Here is a 25,142-nt window from a genome sequence, read left to right as displayed (position 1 = left end):
GGATCGACTCGAAATACTGGTACCTGATTTATGGACACGCACTTGCGACGACCAGCCCGCTGGGCCAAGGCCGCCATTTAGACCTCCTGTGCCGGCGGTCACGTCTACTAGTGATGCAAGCCGTGACGACTTCAAGACGGCCCGCATACTCGCCGGAAAAAGAATGTCGCAGCCTGTGGCCCGCCGAGCCAAGATGTGCAGAGGTAGGCCTTGGTTTGCGGTGAAAGTACGTACGCGAGACTCGTCGTCTTGATAGGCTCCCTGATTCTCTGGACGCTGAGTGGTCAGGGGGCCAAGCGTCTCCAGCCTGTGGGTGGGGTACTCTAGGTTGCGCGATAAACGTCTCATAGGGCTGATGGGCAACGAACAGCTGCGTGGTGTCCTCAGGAACCATTTGCCATGTAATGCAGTGTTGCGGGCTACGACGGAGGCGTCGTCAACGCACGTTGGAGGGACGGTAGGGATGGCCCGAGTGTCTTTGTGGTGGGCGAAGGTTGCGGAGAGTCGGCCTCACTCGAGCTTGGCGAGCTGATTGGAACACGGATGACGACGTCCAGGGGGGAGTCGGGTAAGCTTGTCTCGAGAGAGAGTCCTCACCCTCTCTCTCTGGCTTCCCAATCCCGTGGGTGTGTGAAGCAGCCCTACCGGTGGAGCATGCAAGGTCCATGGATGAGCTCGTCCTGTTGGCCAGAGGTTGGAAAGACTTCACCATCAGGTTACGCTGCACAGTTCCATTCGGGACAAACGAGGACAAACTTCAACAACACGAGATGTCATGCACGCATGAACTTCATGACCTCACGGGAACCATTGTCAATCACGGTGAATGAGACATTTGAGCAGGAGGAGGCCGCAGAAGGATTCTGCGGGCTTTGGCGAGGTTGTATCGGGGTTGGCAGGTGGTGCCAGGTCCGTATTCCGGGCAAATCGACTTGCTCTGCGCTCTCTGGGGGTAATTGGTGGGCTTGCTGAGCCGCAGGAGTGCAGTGGTCTTGGTGCGAAGAGTTTGACCAACACACAGCGGCAGTTGCGCTCCCTGCCACCATTGGATAGTTGGTCAGACCATCACTGCGGTAGACCCTGATGAGGCCACAGAAATGGTCTGGCTGAGCAGTCAGGAATAGGGGGCCGTGGCTGTTGCGACTCAGTTTGATGCCGGCGGCGATTGTGTGTCACATCAAGGGACCTTAGCTACATTGTTGATGACGGCCAAGGAGACTGTCTGGAAGATCTTTGGCTTGGCCCAGGCCCAAGTGAGGACTGGCAAGGACTGACAAGAACCGACGACGGACGTCGGATTCGCGAAGTAGATGAAATGTGGAGATGTGGAAACGTACAAAAGGACCTCGTCGGGTGGGTACGTCGCGAACCCCAGCTCAAGCGCTTGCCCCAGACAAGATTATTGATGGTTGATCTGCCAGACGGCTGAGAGCAGGGATGGCCGTTGGCACCGCACGGACCATTTTATGGCCCCGTCGCCGTGTTGCTCACCAAGAAGTGTACGAAATGCGTTGTATCATGCAGTCAGCTATCAGTCGAGTGGCCGCCACTGCCACCCGAAATGATGCCATTGCGGATAATTGACTTGCCAGCTACCCTCTTTGGGGGCAGAGGTGGTAGCAGGATGGCAGAGGTAATTGCCAGTAATTGCGAGACTGAGCTTCGCGGATCTGCAAAGGTGGTTTTGTGATTGTGCTCATAGTCGCGCTCGTTCTCGTGCTCGTGACCCTACCTAAGGGGTGGGGTGGGGTGTGTGCGTCTATCTGCACATATTGATTGCATCGCAGGGGAACCAATCGACTGAATATTTCCGCACTCCGACCGTGTGCAGAACCTGACTCGAGCATTAGGTTAATCGGAACGTGCAGGAGTGACGAAAGATGACCGGAATGCGAGAGTGCGCAGCAGCAGGAAGTGAAACAGAGCAGAGCGGCGGAGAGCAGCGGAGAGCAGCGCAGATCTGAGCAGCTGAGCAGAAGAAACAAACGAGATGGGACGGGACGGGACTGAGACGGGGTGAGAGAGAGAGAGACAACGTGTCACCGTCCCCACAGCAGAGCCTCAACCTCGCTGACAGATGTGTGACTTGGCTGCGTGCTTTTGCGTGCTGCGGGTGGTGCGCGGGTGCTGTGCTGGGTGCTGTGCCTGTGCTGTGGTGCCGTGGTGCTCTGGTGCTGTGGTGCTGTGCTGACCGAACTGTCGGGGAGCGGACCAACAATCTCAATCTTGCTCTGGCGCTAGATCCTAACGGGGCGCTGCAACTGGCGTCGCGGCCTCTGAGTGGACGAGGGTGCTGCCCCCAAGCTCCAATCCCTGCGAGGCGGAGTCCAAGGCAGTCCAGGGCATTCCAGGGCTCATCCCACCGCAGACCCACCCGGCGCGAGCTAGGCCCCATTGAGCCGGGTCAAGTCGCTGTTGCCTAAACCTCTGGTCCGTCCGGTCCGCGCTTTCCAAGCAGCTCCAACCCCATCCAACCCCGTCCAGCCCGCCCAGCTCCACCCGTTGCTTCTTTCCTCCTCTTCAACCTCATTTCATCGCCCTGCTCCATCACACGCCGGTGCTGCTTGTTCTTGTGATTTGCCCACCCTCTAAAAACCTTCTTCCATCCTCCTGCCGCTGACTCCAAAGCGTCCTGAGGCCAACGTGGAACCTGACAATCCAATCCAATATTCCAGCTGAGAGAGAAGTGCGAGCGACCGAGCGAGAGCCAGACACCAGACAGACAGACCCCCCTGAGGCCAAACCCCAGACACCTGCCGCCGTCTCACACCCAGAGCCTCGTTGGCCACCCGCCCGTCGTCCCCGTCTTACTCTCCTCCCGTCTTCGTCTTCTTCCTCTTCCTCGCCCTCCAGGCTTCACGCTTTTGCGTCTTTTTATCTGGCCTCTCTCCCCGCCACCCGCCCTTCCTTGCATCTTCGCCGCGGCCCTGGGCAATTCCGGGCATCACATCTCGTGGACACATCCAGACCTCGATTCACATCTGACACACAGGCCGTCAACTTGGCCTGCGAAAGTCACAGTTGTGCCCACAACGTAGCGTACCGTCTGTCGACGTGTAAGGACTCCATTCTCTCTCTGTCCTCTCCCTCCCTCAATCCCCGTCCTCTGTGACAGTCCTATCTCCTCATCTCCCCCGACCAAGTCGGCCGATCTTTGGCCTCACCGTGTGTCGTCACAGACGAGACGAGATCGGGGCCACATGTCCTGCGCTTGCAACTCGTACTATCGACGCACCCGTGTGACTCACCCCCCACCGAACCATATCCCGCGCTCAGCCTTACATGCAAGACACTCACTGACCCTGGCTGGCCTGCCCATAGTCGACACAGTGTTCCGTCCAACGCAGAACCATTTAGTCCTTAGCCAACCCCACACCAGCCGGCTCAACATGTCCAATCCTCGTAGGACTCCGGCGACTCACCCGGACGGGGCCTTGTCCCTTAAGACCAACATGCCCCTCCGGAAAGGCCTCACCTTCCACTCTCCTACATCTCCTGGCTCAGACGTTTCCGCCTTCAGACCCCCGTCTCTGCCACGTCGATCACAGACCAGCCTGGACGACGTGATCGATGCCCATAAGCGGCGAATGCGTATCACCCTCGACAGCATCGACCAGACCTTGACGGCCTCCAAGGACGAGTCCAAGACCTTGGTCGACAAAACCTTCCCCTTCCCCGACGGCCTTCGCAAGCACTCCGTCGCCATGTTGGACGAACCTGAAAAGGAGCGCCGTGTACTGCGCCCACGATCTACTCTCCGTCGCCCCGCCAGACACCACGATTCAGACAGCGGGCTCGGTACCTCTGTCGCTACATCTAAAGACAAAGCCGCCGCCGACTCCAGCAAGAAGGGCAAGACGTCATCTGTCAAGGCGTCGACTGTCACTCGGTCTGCCGCCGCGACCACAACCCTGCCTGGCCTGAGCAACCGGGCCACAAACAAAATCTGCGAGCATGTTCTGAAACCGCTCCTCGCAAAACCTGAACTCAAGATCTTCCACCCTCTTGTTATTGATTGTCCCAGAAGGATCAAGGAGAAAGAGATCCTTTGTCTTCGAGACCTCGAGAAGACGCTTCTACTCATTGCTCCTGTAAGTGAGATTCAAAGAGAACCTGGTCTTCGGGGAAATACTTATCGGGCCTTGTTTTCAAAGGAGAGCACCAAAGTAGCCGACTTGTGGCTCGACTTCTGCCTCACCACGGTCCACTGCATCCAAGCGACTGTTGAGTACCTTAGTGACCGAGAACAAACTCGACCTCGCGACCCTCCTTACGGCAGCGGATACTTCATCGACCTTGTGGAACAACTACAGATGTACGCCAAACAAATTGCTGACGCCAAGGACAAGAAACCTACCGGAGACAGTATGGAAGTTAATGCGTATGCTCACCCCCTCCTGACTGTCAAGCAAGCTCTTGCTAACGGCTTGACCAGTTCCGACGAGATCAAGCTGCACGGCGGCATTCATGTCAACGGCCGGCCAGTAGAGCTTGTCCGCGTGAACAAGGACGGCAAGGCGATTTCACTCGCCACTGGTGAGGTTGTCGAGATGGACGAAGACAACGATAGCCCCATTAAGGTCAAACGGTCTGCTTCCGAGGAGTTGGCCGATGAAGAGGAGATCATGCGCTCCATGGCCCGACGGAAGAAGAACGCAAGCCCCGAGGAGCTCGCACCAAAGAAGTGTCGCGAGCCGGGCTGCACAAGAGAGTTCAAGCGACCTTGCGACTTGACCAAGCACGAGAAGACTCATTCTCGTCCCTGGAAGTGCCCCATCGAATCTTGCAAATATCACGAATATGGCTGGCCCACAGAGAAGGAGATGGATCGTCACTGCAATGACAAGCACTCGATTGACCCACCGATGTACAAGTGCTTGTTCCCTCCTTGCCCCTATAAGTCTAAGAGGGAGTCCAACTGCAAGCAGCACATGGAGAAGGCTCATGGGTGGCAGTACGTGAGGACCAAGACGAACGGCGGCAAGAAGACATCAAGCAAGGCCGGCAGTGTTACCCACAGAACACCCCAGATCCAGGGACTGCCCACACCTATCAGCAACCCCAGTGTTGGAATGGCAACACCCCCCGAGGAGAGGCTTCAATACCAGCCCAACAGTATTGAATTCCCCACATATCTCCCCGAGGCCGAGCCCTTCAACTTCAACACCTTGCCACAGGAGATTCACTTGGACACAATGGACTACTCTGATTATTCACCGATCGACAATGGAACTCCCGTCACAGATCCTGGCTTGGACAGCTCGTCCATCACATTCCAAGACGCGTCAACAACTGAATACCAATGGGATGACATCTACAGTGCAAATCAGGCGCAAGTGCCCGCTCCGACATTCAATAAGGAGCTCGCGATGCAGTTCGCTGCCTTCTCAGAGGCAGAGCTCTGTAAGACGCAGGTCGCGCCTCATATCTCCCCCATTGGACAAGGAAACGCGATGCTGTTCACTCCTCACTCCCTGGCAGATGTTGACGACGGGTTCGACGATATCCCTGTTGAGATGAACGGCGGCGCAGACTTCCTCCTGTTCCCACCCACTGCTGAGGCGAAGCCCATGACCTTCAACGAGTCTCCTCTATTCACCAATGAAATTCCTTCAGTTGCGGCGGGCTACTCGCAACCGAACTCACAGGAATTTTGGGGAGTTGACTGGTCCGCCAACCAGTACGGATACTCCCAGCACTAAACAGTGCCAACTATCCAGCCTTACATGGCGATTTTTGGGAAAATGGGCGATTATGTTTTATGATTTAACGACAGCGAGCGTTGAAAATCAATGACGGCGACTGATGGCGACACCAGATTGGCAGCTGCGCCTTCAAGATGGTTGACTTGTGCAATTCTTGTAAACATACATACATTTCATGAGAGCCGCTTTTCGCGGCTCTATTTGCTCTAGCGTCTCCTACCTTGGTCTTCATCATTCGTCAACTGAAGCTTCGAAAGGAATCTTGAGATGGAAATGGGGGAGAACAAACAAGAAAGAAAACAAAAAGACACAAAAAAAAACAGTCAAGCAGCAGGTTCCTCACAACGAGGCCGAGACGAGCTCTACACACCAGGTTTGGGTAATTGATAGGAGAGTTGAGAACCGTTTGGTGGCATATGGTAGAACCTCACAAATCAGACAAGACTACATTCACGTCATTACGCAGTACTATTACTCCATCCATCATGCATGTGTGCACAGGATACTCTTGATGATACATTACTGCGCCCAGTTGTCGATGCAGTGAGGCCCCTGATTGTATACATGACGCCAACCATGCAGCAATGCAGCGTGACGAAGGGGCAGTGCTTTGATTCACCGTCTGAATGCAACTGGCGAGATAAGCGGGCGTTGGACTTGCAGGAGGGGCAGTGCTGCTGCCAGGTGAGCGGGCTAAGTTGCCCATGCAGTTACATAGCGCTGTCTCAGTCCCGCTTTTTGAGGCTCAAAATCAACCAGTTTTGCTCACGTCCCCACGTGACCGCGTTTTTGGCTGGCTCCATTTTGAAAGCTTTTTCCTCCCTTCCCGCCAAAGTCTCTTTCCACCTGCCGCAAGCTTCCCCCGACTCCAACCCCAACCTCGTCACTCGGCGCCAACAAGCCTGCAACAGATCGTCCGTTGCAGGCACAGCCATGCCTCAACCGGCCGCTCGCTTGATGCGCGATCCAACATCGCGCATCGCACACCGTTTGCTAACCCCTCAGGATCGGTCGATGCTCCCCGCCCTTTCCCCCGCTTCGGCTTGAGGCTCTGCTCGCCCACCTGGTCTGATGCGGCCACCTTCGGAATGCAAAGCAGTTTGATCTTGAGGATCGTCGTCGCAGACCAGTCCTCCTCCCTCCCCTGAGGACCAGCCCAAGGTAAGCTCGACTTTCCCGCAGTCCCATCACCTCTGTGATGCCCCCGCGCCTCTCCCCTGCTTGCTCCCACCACCTTTCATGATGAGTCTTCAAATCTTTGCATTTGAAAAACCCTTTACTCTCGAAATAGGAAGAGCCGTCTGAGACTGTCCTCGGGGTTCTTCGCGAATCCCCTCGGCCCGCCTCCGCAGCACGTCCTCACGAACCCTACCCTTCCATCAGAGTTGGGAACGCCTGCATCGTCACATGCTGGCGGGGATCGGGGGGGATGTGGTGTGGCGGAGGGGGTGGGGACGGTAGTGCTTTAAAATCTTGGGTTTCTGATAACTATGGTTGTTGCTGTTGTTCTTGATGGGGAGGAGGGGGATCTGTCCGCCGCCGCGTTATACTGTGGACTCGAAGCTGACATTTCTCGAACTTAGGTGGACTCTGGTACGCGTGACAGCTGCCGCTCTGATGTTCCGGTCCATGTTGAGCGCCCTGTGCCAGCTGGTTGATGACTCTGTGAGGGTCGGTAGGTTTGACCTAAATGGATGAACAGGTTGGACCTCAATCTGTCCAGCTCCTATTTTGGACTTCTCTCTCTAGTAGTCATTAGATAGATAGGAAAAATTACAACAATTCATATACAGACGCTCCAGAGGTCTCCATTGATGATGTTAAATTTTGTCATTTTCTCTCCTTGCTTTGGGTTGATCGACATTTTTGCTGCTGCTTGGTTGCCATCAAGCCTGTCCAAAGTGACCGTCTCGGATCTAAGAAAAGTTCAGGTGGTTTCCTGTTCAGAAAGATGTTTGAGATCCTCTGTATCTTTCCCATTCATCGATAAAGTTGAATCAGCATCTCAATGTATTGACAGCCCTGAGCATAGTGGTCGTGATTCCTCTTGGTCAAAGCGATCCTGAGCGAGCCGAAGGCCGTGCGACTGGAAATCACTGGCAAGGACACGAAGGAGCAATAGCACACGTCTTGCAAAGTGACTACGTCCTCATCTCGAAGTAGTAGCTTCGTGCCGAGCGGATCGCAGAATTGGCTGTGATGATCACCAATACTTGCTCTTCTCGCCGTCACGCCTAGTGTGTGCGTCGAGGTAAGCTTGCAAGTGACAGCTCTATAACCCCGGCGTGGAAGTGTGGTTGTTGTCCATGGGATTCAACTTCGACCCTTACAAACTGAATGTTCCCGCTCCTGTGAGACAGCTGAGCCGCTGTTTGCCTCGCAGTTCCAACTCGACTTTCCTTGACCTGCCTTGTATCTCTTCTCAAACGAAAGGATGACTAGATAATCACAATTGCCGGGGCTACTTGAGTTTACTGCCAATCCAGAGTCGGACTGCCAATCATGAGTTGAGCATCCCTTAAGAAGTCAACACCTGCCGTCTACAGCCGGACTTGCTGCAGAACGATAGATATCGCAGTGAGGCCAAGAAAATGATCGCATCGGTACACATGGTGTATACAGGTATGACTTTCGAAGATATTCACGTTCACGGACTAGTCTAGCTCTCGTCGCTCTCATACGCCAAGATATACGGACAGGTAGGCAAAGGCATAGAACACGTACCCCCCTCCCTCCTTATTCTCGTACATCGTTGGCCTCCATCTACACCATTTTCCCCATCAAATATCGCCTCCTGCTACACTCCCCCTCTCCCCTCTCGCCTCCGACTGACACCGCCCCGGGTAACTTCTAACCTCGGCGGGGCTACTGCATTATCTGACCACCGGGAATATATCAACTTCCAAAACAGGAAAGGAAAGTGTAACAACGCTTCCGAGATGATGAGCTGTGCCACCGGTCCCTATATGTATGCGAGGACGGGTAGCGTGGATATCATAGAGCATGAGCGAATGTATGTATAGGTTGGCTGGCCGAACCTGGGCCGATAGTAGAGACAAGACGTGGCGAGGAAAACAAAATCGAGCTGTATGAAATATGTGCAATGCGAATAGAAGTGATGATGGTACAAACACGCTTGACGCTGATGCGATGATGCGGTGACGCGGAAGAAGTGCCGAAATGCCGACATTTCCTCCGCGAGACAGATGCTGGTAGAGGTGAAGGCAGCGCCCGACGGGTTGTATGAAAATAATTTGTTTTCGAAACTGATCAGGAGCCAGATCGTATCAGGTGTCGAGTGATGGTGACTGAGAGAGCAACGCGGCCACTTGATTGGTGAGAGGCTCCAAGCGATCAATTCACCGCAGCCTCCATCGTCTTTCTATAATGGTGACAAAAGCTCTAGGACATGCTTTCGCCTGGTAAGGAATGCATAAAACCGCAAACGAGCCCGAGGGCATGAGGAAAGAGCGTCAGGTAAGAGTCGTCAATAAGCCATGAGTGCCGTAGTGGTGGTAGGATGGCGAGCAACGGGAATTAGTAGCGATTTTGTTGATGTTGCTGCTCGCCAATGTTCAGCCAGCTCATGTCTGAAGTGTGCGCTTTGTCCAGCTGCGGTTGCTGGCTTACGCCACTGGGAATATTGCGTGGCATTGGCGGTCTTTGTTCGCTCGGAGTAGGAGGCATAGGGAACGCATTGCTGTACATGCTGCTCGTCGCACGACCGCCGCCCGTCCAAGGCTTTCCCGAGGCTGCGGTTGGATCCCAAGTGTCATGCACGCTCGCAGGAATGCCACTGGAATAGCCAGAGAAATCCGAGTCACGGCTATTTCGGTCGCTATATTCAGCACTCATATGCTGCTTGACAGCAGCTGGGTAATTGCTGACGGTCGGGGATCCGGAATTGACACGATTGAATCGAGGCCGTCCATCGTCAACATTGAGTGGTGGGACCGTTGCACTGTCTTTGGTCATGCGGTAGCGCGGATCGACACCAGGCCCGTTGTTGGAGTAGTGTGAGCCTTCTGAAGCGACAGTGTTTCGATTCGTTTGTTGCCCGCCGTTTCCATAGCCCAAGATGTTGAGGGCAGCACTGTCGCCTGACCAGTAACGATTCCAGCCGGAGCTGCGTCGCATCCCATCCTGCTGATCGGCTGGTACCCGCAAACCTGGTCGGGGTTCAGCTGTATCGGCGGCGAAAGACACACCCTTCTCCTCCCTGAGTTCTGGTGCAAGGGCCGGAACAGGACGCATAGGTCCCATTTGACCCGCGGTAGGCACATTCTTCATCTGCTTGCTGGAACCAGGTCTCGGGCCGCCTTCCATTGAGCTCTTGGGTCCCTTGCCCATCAAGATCGCCATTGATGAAAATGATCCTGTCGACGCCTTCGGTTGGTGCCCGCGCATGAACGTGGGATTTGTGGGTGAGCGCGGGTAGCTCTCCGTCACAATAGCCATCCCTTCCTTCTCCGGTCTCTCCGAAGCTCCGCTGGCTCGTCTGGCATGGCCGGCTTGAATAAAATCTTGCGTTCTCTTGCGCTTTCGAATCTGGCAATAGAGCAAAATCAGGAGGACCAGAGCACCGCCAATTGAGCCAAGAACAACACCCAGGATACCATTGGTGCCCAGACCGGACGAAGAGGAGGTTGTTGAAGACGAATGGGTCGAAGATGTGGTAGTCGATCCAGCTGCGGCGGTGGTCTCCGGAGTAGTTGTAGGATTCAGCGTGGCAAATAGGGTGCCACTAGCTGTCGTGGAAGTAGCAGTGGCCGAGGAGGAGGACGAGGACGTAGATGCGGAGAGAACTTTCTGGTCGGAGGCTAAGAGTTCCGTCGCATTCACCCAGCTGTTGGCTTTTGCGTTGAAAATACACAAGACATCTTCTTCGTTGCCGCCCGAAAGCACCACCTGTCCGTCATCCGAGTCTGCGGCAGCGTAGTTGCTGCGGACAGCTGTAGACGCATATGTGCTGTTGTACGTTGGCCAAGTCTCTTGCGTCAAGGTGTTTGCCCGGCGTTCGACCTCATCCTTCCCTGTCCGTTTGTAAACATCTGATCGCTTCGTGATAGCCGCTGCCTTGGTAACCGGCGCCCCATGTTCATCAATTAAAACGGTGCGATTGGCGACGTTGGGCGAGACCGACATGTCGAAAGTATAAAGGTTTTTGGATCCGTCGTCTCCCGTAATCAGGACAGCTTGCCACTGGTCAGATCCTGTTTTCAGCGGAGATGCCAGTGTGGCTCCAGAGTTGGACCACCCAGAACCGACTGTGAACAGCATGACCTGAGTATTTGTGGCGCTGCCACCGACCATGGCAGCTTGTTGGTCTGACCATCTAAGCAAGATAGGCTTAGACGTCGGAGGTGCACCCTCGTTTTGGTAGGCGAGCACAGAGTAAGGCGCGGTGGCGCTGATGCTGAATGTCTGCGTCGAGAGGTTGGGGTCGCCGGCCTGGCTGCCAGCGTAGACAACGATAGAATCGGAGCCTTCCAAATAAACGGCGCCGTGGTCGGTCCTATTCTGAGTAACGGGAACGACGGGATCGATCGATTCCCAGGTGCCGGTCGAATACGTGTACCTCTGTAGGCCTTGATAGTCGCTCGAGCCTCCAGTCCCGCCAACGACGTAAAATGCTGAGCTCGAACCGACACAGGCAGCTCCCGATACCTCCTCCCCTTGTTTCAACGTCTTCCACTCCGAGCCTTGCTCGAGGCTTAAGGATTGGAAGGCATCTGCTGAGTAAGTATACAAAGTGTTATTATATATGACAGAACATATGTTGTTCAGTGCAACCTTTGGCTTAGGCTGCCCGGCCGACATCGACATCGACATCGTGAATGATAGGACCGCAATCGAGACTCTTTCTCTGAGACGCAGATCGGGCGAGTTCTACACCAAAGGAAAGCCTCAAGCGGAGAAAAGTAATCAGCGCAATTGCATGACGACTTGAGCAAGCGGCCGGATGAATTGATTTCAGTCGAGCGGTCGACAAGTCGTTCGCGGGTTCGAGGCAGGCGGTGCGATCTGGGCGGGCCTGGACGACAGACTGTCGCGAAAAGGGGCAGATCAATTCAAGTAAATGGCCAAGAATTGTACAGCGTTGCACAGTCCGCGGAAAATTGTCATGAACAGGGCACCGCAGATAAAATCGATCGAGGGCGGTGGAGGCCTTGGTCAAGTGATGGACGGTCGGCAGACCAGAAAATCGTCGGCTGTGGCCCGAGTCGTGGATAGATGAGAGTCGGTCGAGAAGTGAAGATGGACAAGACAAGGCTTGAGTATGAAGCGGAGGTAGGTTAGAGGGAATTGAGGACCTGTCCCCAGTTCAGAAAGGTTAAGATCTGCTGGTAGAATGGAGTTTGGACGATTTGCCAGGGCCAGAGACGAGGTAGAGAGCGAGTGTGAGTGTGATTGCTGAGGATGCCCAGAGGGTGGTAGGTCAGGTGTGGAAGAAGGGAGGACAGGCACACAGGCACGATGGTCTGGACGCGGGAATGCGCCGTTGCAGGGCCAGGATAGGATCGGGGGCTTCTGCCTTTCTGGGACGATGTGCAAAGGAGTCGGTTCCTGCTCCACTTTTGCTGACCTCTCATTCGCGTGGTTGTATTTGCTGGACGGCAGGAGGCAGGATGGCCCCTTGGCCTGAACAATTGTCAGGATGTTTTAAGCACAGCAGCCCCGTGAAAAGGCACAAATCGCCTGTTTGGCGTACAGTACAGCACAATGGGACACAGGGGGCGGCGCGGATGGAACAGAGAGACGTACAGTACAGGCTCAGGCTCAGGCTCAGGCTCAGTAGGATGAGGGGATTCGCCGGTGCCGATCACGACGGTGGATACGTGTGTTCATGCAGCAGAAATGACAATGTCTAGGCGGCAAATAGTGTCGTTTCCTGGAAGGGGGTAGTGTCAAGTTTGTAGGTGATGTTCGAGAGTCGAGTCGAATGACTAGGTCGACTATACAATATTTAGTTGTACAGCAGAGAGAGATAATAGTCGGGCGCCCAGCTCGGTTCAAAGAGGGGACGGAAGGACAAGAAAGGGCAAGACTGAGCTGGAAAGAAGTCGTCGAGGCGGCGACAAAGACTACGAGTGTGTCACGACGACCACGACCATGACTACGACACGAGGCGGCGAGAGTACATAGACCAGAGGGCGGCGGCGGCGGCGGCGGAGTGCAGAGGCCCAGAGAGGCCCAGAGAGGCATCGATGCCCAGAGGGGGGAGGTTACGGTAGCGATGTGGACCGAAGGGGAAAGGTGACCGGGCAGATCCAGGGCAAAGGACAAGGAGACCCCAGCCTGCATCCTGCATCCTGGCTGCTGGGGTCGAGTCCACTGCCAATCAAAGGTGCAGGACGGCCCGTCAAAGCAGCGTCCCCTGGCAAGGTACTTCTGACACCATAGCGAGTTTCGAGGAGACGAGAGTACCGCGCCTCACTTTACCGGCTGCACCGTACCACAGCAACCGTATTGTGCGAACCCCACCCCTTGCAGCTCATAAGTGCAACCACCCCTGCGTCAATCAGATATTTTTGATGCCTGGCCCCTGCACGACAAGGGCAAAAGGGGGCGGGGACGGGTCGAGGTTGGATGACCTTGAATGAGATGGAAACAACCCATCGCCAGACTCAAACACCCCGACGCCCAGTGATGGCACGCTGATTCCACAGAGTTCGGATAAGAATCAATGGCTGACGACTGATCGATTGATTGATTCATTGATTCACTGCCTACCTTGTCATGCTCTGACACTCCGCACAACTCACTGACGACAGCTGACTGACGACAGACGACACCAACGAGTTCGTGGCTCATGAAGAGGGAGGGGGCCGCCAATCCCACTCACACCCAGCTGCCATCCTTTCTCACCTCAACCTAATAATAAGCCTGCCTGTGCCGCCACGTTGCAGGCACAAGGAACAACAACAAGAAGAAAAAAGACAAGATCTTCTAGGCTGGAACGGGATGAGATGAGAGAGTTTCTGCGCCATGTTCCAGATCCCCGCGCGGACAAGAGCCACCAAACATCTTGGAAGCAATGTGTTCGGCGAGGGTCGCCGCCTGGGCGAAGACGGGCACGGCTCTGCGCTTTGTCAACGCCGCAGCGAAGGATGCGGACACAGGTGCGGAATGCGGAACAGATGCGAGATGATTGAGATGGCAGAATTCTGGGCCAGGATCGCTGCCGGCTACTGTGGACATATTGCCGTGGCCCCATTGTTGCCGCAGAGTGAGCCCACGATGCATCATCTTTCCCCCGCCGCTGCGGGCATGCTCCTCGGACTCCCTTGGTGACGGCCTCGTCGGCTTAACATTCGGACGGGCCACGGCGGAGCACATGGGAGGAAGTGGAAGCGTCTCCCGATCCTTCTTCACCAAGCCAGCAAGCCCAGCCTTTGCGAAGGACGGCGTGCGTCTGCGATGCATGCGGCCTACTCGTTCGGGAAGCAGTGGGGTCTGGTTTGGACACTAGTGTTTCGAAACGCCCCTGGGCTAACGCAAGCAATACGGGGGCAGGATCCAGTAAAAAGTCAGGCACAGAGAGGCGACGATCCGGCCCGTGCAGATTCATGTCCAACCCCAGCCAGCTCTCACCCAAAGTGACCTGCACTACACTAAAACATAGAGTGCAGCAGTATACATCGTTGCACCCACCTAAGCCTCCCACTACATTCGGCACACGCTCTGACGTTTGCGAGCAAATGACGAAGCCATTCAGGACAGGCTGCTTGCCCGGGGTCCGTCACACGAGTGGAGGGCATCATGACCCGAGATCCGGACCGGCGGTGTCCCCGCTACCATGCTTCTGGAAGAGCCTCAAATATATTGCGTTCAAGCTTTGCAAGAATTGTGGATTTTGTGGCTCACGTTGGCCAGTTAATACTTTTCATTTCTATTTCTTACCACCATGGTCAGAAGCCATGGTCTCCGCGATCGAAGGATACCAAGGACCAGCGAATGGTTCCCCACAACGTTGCATCTGCCAATATAGGATGACAGCAAACGTCTGACTTGGTACAGTACACACGTAAACCGAGAGCGAACGTCGACTCTGGGGTCTTGATTTCCGTGGACGCATTGGCGACATTCTTTGGGGCCTCGTCCTCTTGCAATCAACGCCGCCGACTCAGCATGTCTGCCAGCCCCCAGAGACAAAGGTTGTGAAAGCGCTGAGCTACTTTGCCAAGCTTAATAGTTTCGACCCCGGCTTGTCCTGCCGTCAGTGTGGTTGACCAGCCGTAGTCGCAGCTAGGAAGTCGAGAAACGGCCTGGCAGGCCTCACTAACCTGTTACTGCCACCCATCTCCCTCCACGCGTTCTATTTCAATCCATCTGAATGAGCCGTCAAGGATGAGACTATACCCGGATTGGCGCAAGTAGTGCTGATCGACCTACTACGGAAGCATGCAGCCAGGACAGCTCGCGCGACTCTTACCGCACGTGGGCATTTCTGGGGCGGACTGGGCGGTCACTCAACCTTCGCTGAAGCGCCCAGCTTCGCTGAAGACGACCCCGGACCCCACCCCTGATGAGTAACCAGCACATGCAGGCATACTCTATTCGAGGAGCCACGCCGCGATCAACACGCACTCCTGCCAGATCCGGGCCTCGACGTAGCATTGGAGCGGTGGCCTCTGGGATATGCGCATGCAGTATTTGCATGCGAGCATGGGAAAGGGTAACAAGCAAGCAAGGTCAGCCACCAGGCGACGATCGCCCACAAACCCTGTAGACACCAGTCCTGCCACGGGCGGTTGGCGAGCCACATGGCCTGCATGTGCCGCGCCCAGCGATGATCGCCCACCAACCGCCTACCTCCCTCCCTCCCAAAGAAATTATCCCGAACGCCCACTAGAACAAAAAACAGTCTCAGAGTAAGAAACAATCCTCGCAAATCAACAGGCCCATTCGTGGGCCGGGTCGTGCAGGCAGCCCGCCCGCCTGCCCACCGGCTCCCTCCTGCAAGATGAGCACATGCATGTGAGCGGCCGCGGCCCGAGATCTTGTCTGGCAGCGGTCAGTCATTCATCCTAGCCATTGCACTGTCTAAGCGCCCAGAGCGCCAGTCTCGTGAACACAGCATACTGTGGCCATCACCTCTAAAACCCCCACCGCTGCTGCACGTCGAATCGGGCCGTGGGGTGCTCACGCGCATAGTGGTGGGACGCGCGCGGCTTGCGATATTGCGGCGCTCATACGTTCGCCGTCGTCATTGGGCAACTTGCCTCACCTGCTATCAAAATGCAAACACACTCAGTTCACTTGTAAACCGGGGCCATCAAAATGTGTTTTGGAGGCTTGTCTCCCCTACAATTTATTGACTTGTCTCGTGAAACCAGGGCTGCCAAATCTTTTCTCCTGCGCCCCCCGACATCGTTGTATCGGTCAGGTCTCCAATCTTGATGATTATCGAGAGCCCTCCAAATCCACCAGCACAATATCAAACCCTTTTCAATATGCCTCCAGCGGCACTCAAAGTGCAGCGCGCAGCGAAATAGCAAATGACGCCTGCCCACGCCTCCCCGCCCTCGCTGATGCCGCAATCAACCAATTTATGCCCTCCCTCTTTCATGGACTAACAACAAACTGCCCTTAGCTCATCTCAACTCGGTCTTCCTGGTTTCCCTTCAGTTTGCGTTGTGCTCATCTAGGTTCTTTTTTTCTTTGTTTGGTGTGTATCAGGTCAATCTTGTTGCGGAATCCGTTGACTTGTACAGCCAAGACTTCTGTCTGAAGTCATGTGAATTTTCGATATCCCGCATGGTAGGTATCGGCCTGGTGGGCCGAGTAGGAGGTGGTGATTGTGTCCTGCCGTGAGATATCGCCTGGGTTGAATGGTTCCATCATGCTGCTGGTCTGTTGGCCCGCAGGACAGGTTATGCTTGTATAAAAGCCTGTGGTGGGAGGACCGACTATAGAAACGTTAGCTGCCGCCTATACGGGGCATTCTGATAAAATATTCTTCTCACCTTCTTTTCCTCAAACACGGCCAATGCTCGGTCGAAATTCCACTCAGCTGTCTCGAGACACATCTTGGAGAAATCGGGAGTCATTCCTGTGCGTTTCGATAGCTCGAGCGCCATCATCTGCTGTTGCTCCTCAGGGGACGGGCCCGAGGTAGACACGGCGACTGCTGGAACCGGACTCCAGGGCATTATCGAAAGCATGTCGCTAACCACGCGTATTGTGTTTCGACCTGGCATACCGGGACCGATCACGAAGGTACGAGAGAAGCTGCGTTTTCCGGTCTTCCCACTCGATGCCTCAAGCTCGTCGAATTCGCCATGCATCGTGATAATCATTCCGTCCTCGCCCTGTACTTTGTGGGCAACAGGATCATGTAGGCCAGTCATGGGATGGCAGTCAATGATGTATTTGTCACTCAATGCCAGGTCTGGATGGCTGGTCGCCGGCAGTTTCTTCCAGATCTCCTGGATGTGTATGCCCTTCATGTAGCGTTGAAACCGAGCTGGCTCGGTAGTGATCCGCTGATGGTTGCGAGAGAATGACAAGTATGGTGCCCACGGAAGCACAGGAGTGTTGGTGTCCCGCGGCCCACCAGTATCGACGGCTAGGGTGAAAGTACTGTGCTCGTCATAAAAGGTCGTTAACAAGCCATCGCGGTTCGTGTCATACATTGGGAGGAACTCCCGAATGAAACGTTCTCCGAGTCCAGCAACATCGCGGAAGTCAGAACCTCGTTGTGGGATTGGATTCGGTCTGGTCTTTGCTTCTTCCGCGGCGATGGCTTCAGGAGTTCTGACCACGACGTTGCTCAGCACCTGCAACTTTGGGAACCAATCCATCACTTCGGTGGCATGGTTGGGTTCGGCCTGGATGATCGGATTGTTGTTCAGAAGCAAGGTTTGAAGATGCTTGAATCGGCCCCTCCATCGATTGAGTTGCTTCAGGGAGGAAAACTGGTTGTCGCTGAGATCGAGGTGTTTAAGATCAGGAAAGGTCTCGGCAAGTTCATAGACTTGGCCAACGTAGTCGACATTGTTGCCGGCAAGAGACACGCTTTCAATTGCCTCACGCTTCGCTTCCGGAGTCTTGAACAGGTCCTGACAGATGACCATAAGCACCTTGAAGGTCTTCTCAGCCGTATTCTTTGCCTGGAACAATCCCATCTCGGTCAGGATCGGGTCTTGACCCAAAGCCGATAGGTTGAGGAGTTTCGTGCCGGGTTCGTATCGGCGCTCCAGGACGCCCTGTAGCATCATCTTGTCCTGCTGTGCTTTGTTCGACAAGTTCGCAGAATCGGGCTGATCTGTTCGTGGCCAGCCCTCCTCGCTCATGGTAATGGTCAGGGGAGCTCCAGCAAAAACGAAGTTGTTGACCTTGATGATTTCCTCGGCATCTTGGTTGCTGGCCAGTATGTAGACGGAGTCACCCTTGGCAAGCGACTACTGTATGTTAGCAAGGTAGGAAACCTTGATGATGACTAGGGGGTCACGGGAAAGGTAGGAGCGGCGATAGGCGGATGCGATTGTCTGCTCGTTGTGCGGCACTCAAGGCAGAATGACGAGTATGGACCTTAGGCGACGCTTCTTTACCCCCCGTATCCCTTGGTGGGATACCTTGACATACCTTCTTAATCGTGACAGGACGACCCGAGCCCTTCAATTGTGTTGCTTTTCTCTCCAGGAACTGCAGCAGACTCTTAATGCCTCCGTCGGGATTCGAAGTAGCCTTACTTGACTTCAGACCCAGGACTATGAGTGTTGTGCTGTTTGCTGCGAGTTTGGCCGCGCTGGGGGCATTGGGGATGTGCGAAGTGTCCCCGCCCAGGTGTTTCGCAAGGTTCTGCTGGAGTCTCGTATTGGTCTTCGGAGGGCCAGAAGATCTTGTAGTACCGCGCCGTGACGAAGAGCTCGAAGACTTGTTGATTCCGCCGCCAGACCTGCTGGGTTTGCTGCCAGCAGAGATGTCCATGTCGACGTCTCCATCGCGATCACCTCGTGGACCAGACGGACGGCCACGCCGCGCAATGCCACCTCGAGACGTGCGAGGTGCATTTGTGGAGGATCGGGTCTGTCGGGTAGAGGTAGCGGTCGCGCCACGAGAGCCAGGTGGTGGTGGCATGGTGGCAGTTGTAGGATTTGGGTTGCGCGACGCGCAAAAGACAGAAGACAGACGTGAGGGATCGGTCGCGCGAGGATTCGTCTTCGAGTCGGCGATGGACAAAGTACTACGTCGCGTGAGGTTGTGTTCGCACCTTAAAAAGTGTTAAATGAGTGAGTTTGGCGAAAGAGAGACGAAGTCGAAGGCTAGGACTGTGGTTAAGTCCTCGGACCTTCAGGGCACCCTGATGAGGGACAGACAATGGGAAGTACCCGCTGGTGAGGGCAGCAGAATGGGAGTGAATAAGAGACAATAGGCCCGTCAACCTGGCGAGGTTTGAGGACCAGAAAATGGGAAGCTCCCCCTATTGTCGGGACGAAGTGAGCAGCAAAGGTTGGGTGAATCTCGTGAGGTGAGTGTGGTTGGGACAAGGAAGAAGGAAAACTGATCGTTTGCGGCAGGCTTCAAGTGACAGTTGACGGACCCACTTCGCACCTGCTTCTGACGATCAGGCTGCCTAGGTGGATTCTTGCAGGGACGGCGCGGATGAGTCAGCATGACGACAGGTGCCTAGCAGCGTGGGTGGCAGGGAAGGTATCTTAGTGTCTTCCCCAGTGAGTAGGTACCCCCATGGTGGTCAGAGCTACACCTCTAGTAGCTGCTAGCCCCTGCTGCTTCCCAGTGCTGCTGAGAACCAGGTACGGGCTCAACTGCACTACATTGCCCAGCAAACCGTGACTTGGTGTGAGAGTCGTGCTTGCCCGTCCAACTCCAGCCGACAGGGATACGCGTCGCGTCTCTGCCCATTCAATATGCTTCAACCGACTTCATCGCATTGCTAATTGTGCATGACAACATCACGCACTGCGATAACTAAGTTGGGCGGCATGCAATGCATCCCAACATTTACTGTTGCCTTCGAAGTCGAGGCGTCCTAGATTGACACCTGGAACCACCGTCTTCTCAGCTACCAAACACAATACTGAATGAGTCTCGCCACCGGCGAGAAAACGAGACAGAATGGACTCCGACGACTTTGAGGATGACATCGCCGACGAGGACCTCATGACTGCGCTCACTCAAGCTTCTCAAAATAAGCCTTCAGTCGCCTTAGGCTCAAGCAGCATTAATAATGCGCCGAATGTCCCGTTGAGATCGCGGGCCAGCCCTGCCGATGCGGTCATCGATCTGGACGCCCTAGACGACTTTCCCTCTGATGCATTCGAGAGCTCGCCCGTGCAGTCTAGGACGACTGCATCAAACAAAACTCCATCCCGCCCAGCAAAGCCGACACAGGCCCAGAAAACCAACACGTCGCAGACTTACCGTCAGACTAACCTCTGGGGAGACGCAGTCAGAGACTCTGAGGTGCCCCAGTCACAGGTTCAGTCTAAGAGAGTCTATCGGGCTGACATGCCCCCGGAAAAGCCAACTCATCACGTTCTGAACCATGATGCTCTCGAGACCTGGATCTATCCCACCAACTTGGGCCCAACCCGGGATTACCAGTTCAGCATCGTCAAGAATGGGCTGTTCAACAATACCCTTGTGGCTCTCCCAACCGGACTGGGGAAGACATTCATCGCGGCTACAATCATGCTCAACTACTTCCGCTGGACAAAGACTGCCAAGATCATTTTTGTGGCACCAACCAAACCCCTGGCTGCGCAACAGGTGGAAGCTTGTATGAATGTGGCAGGAATTCCACGATCCGAAGCAACGCTGTTGACCGGCGAAATCTCACCAGCTCTACGTGAGGGCGAGTGGGACAAAAGGAGACTATTTTTCATGACACCACAAACCCTGCAGAACGATCTGTCCAAGGGATACGCTGATCCGAAAGCGGTTGTGCTACTAGTTATTGACGAAGCACATCGCGCAACGGGAGACTACGCCTACGTGAAAGTCGTTGAATTCATTCGAAGGTTCAATCCGAGTTTTAGAATCCTGGCCTTGACTGCCACCCCAGGTTCCACAGTGGAAGGCGTACAGGCGGTCATCGACAGCCTGGGAATTTCGACCGTTGAGATCCGGATGGAGGAGTCGATCGATATCCGCCAATATGTTCATTCTCGCGAAGTAGACCAGGTTATTCTGGAGCCATCGGATGAAATGCTACGAGTACAAGACCTGTTCTCCAAAGCATTGAAACCCCTGTGCAACAAGCTTGCCCAAGCCAACAAGTGGGTAGCGCGAGATCCGATGTCGATGACGGTGATGGGACTGCGAGAGTCAGCCAGACAGTGGGGTCTGGGAGCAGGCAGGCACGCAAATCCAGGCACTAAATTCATGATCATGAACATATTCACCATTTTGCAGAGTCTGGCGCATGCGATAAAGCTACTCAACTTTCATGGAATTGCACCATTCTACCACAAAATGCTAGACTTCAGGTCTGAGACTGAAGAGAAAGGGGCAAAAGGCTCCAAGTACAAAAAGCAGGTTCTTGAAGACGCAAACTTCCAAGAGATGATGGATGCAATCGACAAATGGCAGAGGCTTGACGGATTTGTTGGCCACCCGAAATTGTCATACTTGTGCGAAAATTTGTTGAATCATTTCATGGACGCTGGGCAAGATTCAAACACCAGGGCCATAGTATTCAGTGAATACAGGGACAGCGCCGAGGAAATCGTTCGCAGCCTAAACAAACACCAGCCTATGATCAAAGCATCCATTTTTGTTGGTCAGGCAGATTCGAAGCGAAGTGAAGGGATGAAGCAAAAACAACAAATAGAGACGATTGAAAAGTTCAGAAACGGGCATTTCAACGTCCTCGTTGCAACCTCAATTGGAGAGGAAGGCTTGGATATTGGTCAGGTCGACTTGATTGTTTGCTACGATGCTTCAGCGTCGCCAATCCGGATGCTACAGCGCATGGGGCGAACTGGCAGAAAACGTGCTGGCAACATCACATTACTCCTGATGAAGGGCAGGGAGGAAGAACAATTCAGGAGGGCGAAAGACAATTACGAGAAGATGCAAAGATTCATATGCGAGGGCACTCGGTTCAATTTCCGAAACGACCTATCCTCGAGGATTATCCCAAGAGACATCAAACCTGAAGTGGACATGCGCTTGGTTGACATACCGATCGAGAACACTCAGAGCAAGTCGCTGCCGGAGCCAAAGAAAGCCTCTGCGCCAAGGAAAAAGGCCACACAGAAGAAATTCCACATGCCAGACGGAGTCATCACAGGTTTTGTGACGGCTTCTAATTTTGGACGTAGCGCAACTGGCACAAAGCCTCGGTCAAAGCAGCCACGCGAAGTTGACACACTGGCGGAGGTGCCTCGTCTTGATGCAGTACTTCTAGACTCCCTTCAAATGGACGAGCTGAACGACACTTACCGCAATCTTCCATCCAAGCACGCATCACAGGAGGATATCGTGGGGCCCGATTTGACCGGACACCCCAAGGCTCAGCGCAAACTCGGCCCGAATATCAGGCTCCAGCATGGAAGACACACAAAGCGCTGTGTGAAGCTTTTCAGAAGGCTGGCCAATTCACAGTCGCCTGTGGACGTGTATCACCAGCCTTATGGTGAAAATGATCAATCACGATACATAGAGCTTTCAGTGCCCGATTTCGCAGCAGATACCGATAGTGAAGCAGATGACGTTAAACAAACTGGAGCGTCATCACACAAGAGGACATTGTCTCCTTCGAAAAAGCCATCGCTTCCAAAACGAAGAAAATGTGGTCCCACGGATGGTGCATCACATCAGCAACACAAAGGCACAGCTCTTGTTGATCACGACGCGGAGGATGACACTGACAGTGACCCCTTCGCCGACGAAGATGTTGAGAGGAACGCAGTTCTAGCGGTGTCTGAGAAATCGAGAACGAGATTCAAGTCAAAGGGTCGAGCGGGCAAACCGCAGACAAACACTGATTTCGTTGAAGATTACGGAGATGACTGCACCCGGACAAGCCAGTTGTATGAAAGAGACGACTCGGACGACGGTGCTGACCTGTTAGACTTCGTGGTCGACGACGATGATCCCATTTCGAGTGTGAGAGGCGGGTCGACATCACCGACAGCTACCTCACCAACCCTTCTCTCGCAGGTGTCGGAGCCGCAGGGGAAGAAGAGGACCTCGTATGAGTTTCTGCCACCAACACAAAGCCAGGCTAGCGATGAGGATATGCCGAGCATGAGCCAGATGGGCGGACCTAAGACGAGTAAGCCGAAGAGCAGACGCCCGCTACTGTCGGAATCTGATGAGGAAGACGGTGATGTTCGGACAAGACCTGCTGCGAACAAGAGAAGGAGGCCTACAATCCAAGACAGTGAGTCAGAGAGTGATTAGCAAATTGCTTTGTATTATCTATAGGTCCTGCCGATCCAGCTCTCTCTTCGTTGCCTAGGCATCAACCAAATATGCCACTGAATAGAGAAGGCATCCCAAGCATATAGCTCTGGGTAGCTGTTTGTCAATAGCTAAAAATTGATTTATGCCTCCCCAAGTGCTTTTTCGAGATCCACGGCTTCCGATGTAATGCCTGGGTACCTATTGCCATTAAAGATACAAACTCGAATTTCACCTTAGCAGTAGACGATCGATAGCATCCCCTACCCACGGACTGGTTTCTCACTTGCCTCCATCTTCCGTGGGCTTCTTTGCTGTTACTATGGGCAGGCGCCTGTGCTAGATCGGGCTTGAAGGTTGTGTACGCGTATCGCGGCTGGGCAGCCTCTCTCACCAGAGAACTAGCTCGCATGATTGCTTGGGCCCGGCGCCGCGCTTACGTCCTAGGACGGTGGACCAGTGTTCGAGTCGATTTTGCTTCGGCTGCCGGCACTTGCTCTTCTAAGCAGTCTACGTAGCTGCGGCTGTTTGATATTTCTGGGTCAACTTGGTGGACGTGAGTGGCTGGATGATTGATGCCTCGAGATCCCGGCTGGCATCCGCAGCTGACATCCCGAAAAGGCATGTGGCCGGACCGATGTATGGTCGGGCTTGACCACCAACCGCCACAGATGGTCTTCCCTCGACCGCTATTTCGCCTGTCTAGCAATGGTATGATGGGACAGCTGACACACTTCCGTATAGGCTGATTACCTGGGGTCAGATTTGCTATGAGCTCAGAAAGGGGGATGCGCGGTGTGTTATGACGGCTTCGGTCGATGTTGTCAATGGCTGGGGTCAGATGAGGCTCTCGTCATGTAAGCTGGGAACCAACAACATGGACTGCAGGTCCAGAATGTCCTCTGGCCCCCCACAGGTGCCCGACAGCCGTGGGGGTTTCGTCATGTCAAGGCTTGCGGTCTGCATGCCGCGCCGGTCACAGTCTCGGCCTAGTAGCCGAGCCACATTGGTTTGGCTGGCCAGCCAGCCTGGGTATAAATTTGGTACCAGGGTGTGCATTAAGACAAGCGAGGGGCTCCCCACGCTGCCTCGTGGTGCACTTTGGGACTGCATTCCTGAGCTTGACATCGATGTACACATTGGTTTGGCCTCAAAGGGGTGGCAGGAGAATGGTGGATTCTGTCGAGCCCCGTCGTCGTGACTCAAGTACATGATACCACAGCTGGCTGCAAGTCGTGTCGTGCTAGTGCGCCTGGAGGTTCACGATGGCTGCCGCGCACCCTTGGCAACCCCTCATCACGACTTTCCAGGATAGCCTGCTACTCGAATACAGCCGTCAGAAGAAAGCGTTGATTGTCTTCGACGGTATCGGCCTGGCTGTCTGCTGGAGGCATTCCGGAGCGCCGGGCTGGCTGCCACTGTCGCCTGTACTGGCCTCACCCCTGACACGAGTTCACGCACGAAATGAGAACTCGACTCGGGATGACCTCGGATGTCGGGGCATCCCATGCAAGGACAGCAGTGGGCACGGCGTAGTGCCTACTCGTGTTGGAGCCAGTCATGGATGGTCCTGGCGCCAAAGGTGGTGTCAAAATCGTAAAACCTCAAAGTTTTTTGTGCGGCTAAATTCGACAAATTCAACCCAACCCGATCCAAATCAATGCCATGCCGTGCTGGAATAGCAGACACGCAGAGCTCGTAGTGTAAGTAGCCAGCAAGCCAGTCAGCCACTTTACGGCCGTGTAGCCGTGGGATGCCGTCCGAAGCAGCACATCGCGTCTACGTTCGTCTTGCAGGTTGGAGGAAATCAACAGGCAAAGCCACTGCCGATCTCGTGTGGTGTGCAACGGGGGGATCAGCTGGGGAGAATTGCTCGGTAGGAATCTGAGGTGTGGAGAGACATAGAGAAGGTCAGCTTAATGAGGGATGGACATCGTCGCGATGATGGCTGGGTTTTCGTGACAAGCCTCCAGATCGCCTATCAGCGGCCGCTGTGCAGTGCTTTAATTGTCGCTAATGTGTAGCGCACGTCTTAGACCGCTCCCCACAACCCTGCAG

General features: G+C 54.5%; 5 protein-coding genes across 5 annotated transcripts; 2 read left to right on the top strand and 3 right to left on the bottom strand.

Annotated features, from left to right (window-relative positions):
• Positions 1 to 3,389: 3,389 nt before the first annotated feature.
• Positions 3,390 to 5,702, top strand: J7T55_008865 (zinc finger transcription factor ace1; the record flags this gene model as incomplete). The annotated part of the gene is made up of 3 exons (XM_053139226.1): positions 3,390 to 4,091; positions 4,155 to 4,381; positions 4,436 to 5,702. The coding sequence occupies 3 exons, from the start codon at positions 3,390 to 3,392 to the stop codon at positions 5,700 to 5,702; spliced, it is 2,196 nt and encodes a 731-aa protein (XP_052998137.1).
• Positions 5,703 to 9,242: 3,540 nt separating this feature from the next.
• On the bottom strand, positions 9,243 to 11,537 carry J7T55_008864 (pre-mRNA splicing factor CLF1; the record flags this gene model as incomplete). Its single annotated transcript, XM_053139225.1, has 1 exon — positions 9,243 to 11,537. One exon carries the CDS (start codon positions 11,535 to 11,537, stop codon positions 9,243 to 9,245), a length of 2,295 nt encoding a protein of 764 aa, XP_052998136.1.
• A 2,118-nt stretch (positions 11,538 to 13,655) lies between these two features.
• On the bottom strand, positions 13,656 to 14,132 carry J7T55_008863 (uncharacterized protein; the record flags this gene model as incomplete). Its single annotated transcript, XM_053139223.1, has 1 exon — positions 13,656 to 14,132. The coding sequence occupies one exon, from the start codon at positions 14,130 to 14,132 to the stop codon at positions 13,656 to 13,658; it is 477 nt and encodes a 158-aa protein (XP_052998135.1).
• A 2,310-nt stretch (positions 14,133 to 16,442) lies between these two features.
• Positions 16,443 to 18,791, bottom strand: J7T55_008862 (mrna export factor mex67; the record flags this gene model as incomplete). The annotated part of the gene is made up of 3 exons (XM_053139222.1): positions 16,443 to 16,562; positions 16,676 to 18,112; positions 18,297 to 18,791. The coding sequence occupies 3 exons, from the start codon at positions 18,789 to 18,791 to the stop codon at positions 16,443 to 16,445; spliced, it is 2,052 nt and encodes a 683-aa protein (XP_052998134.1).
• Positions 18,792 to 19,790: 999 nt separating this feature from the next.
• On the top strand, positions 19,791 to 23,084 carry J7T55_008861 (uncharacterized protein; the record flags this gene model as incomplete). The annotated part of the gene is made up of 1 exon (XM_053139221.1): positions 19,791 to 23,084. One exon carries the CDS (start codon positions 19,791 to 19,793, stop codon positions 23,082 to 23,084), a length of 3,294 nt encoding a protein of 1,097 aa, XP_052998133.1.
• Positions 23,085 to 25,142: the final 2,058 nt, after the last annotated feature.

This window comes from Diaporthe amygdali, assembly GCF_026229845.1.
Source record: "Diaporthe amygdali strain CAA958 chromosome Unknown NODE_4_length_2575358_cov_65_588622, whole genome shotgun sequence".
NCBI classification, from domain to species: Eukaryota; Fungi; Ascomycota; class Sordariomycetes; order Diaporthales; family Diaporthaceae; genus Diaporthe; species Diaporthe amygdali.
The sequence above is the reverse complement of the archived record's forward strand: the minus strand, read 5'-3'. Positions and strand labels throughout refer to the sequence as shown.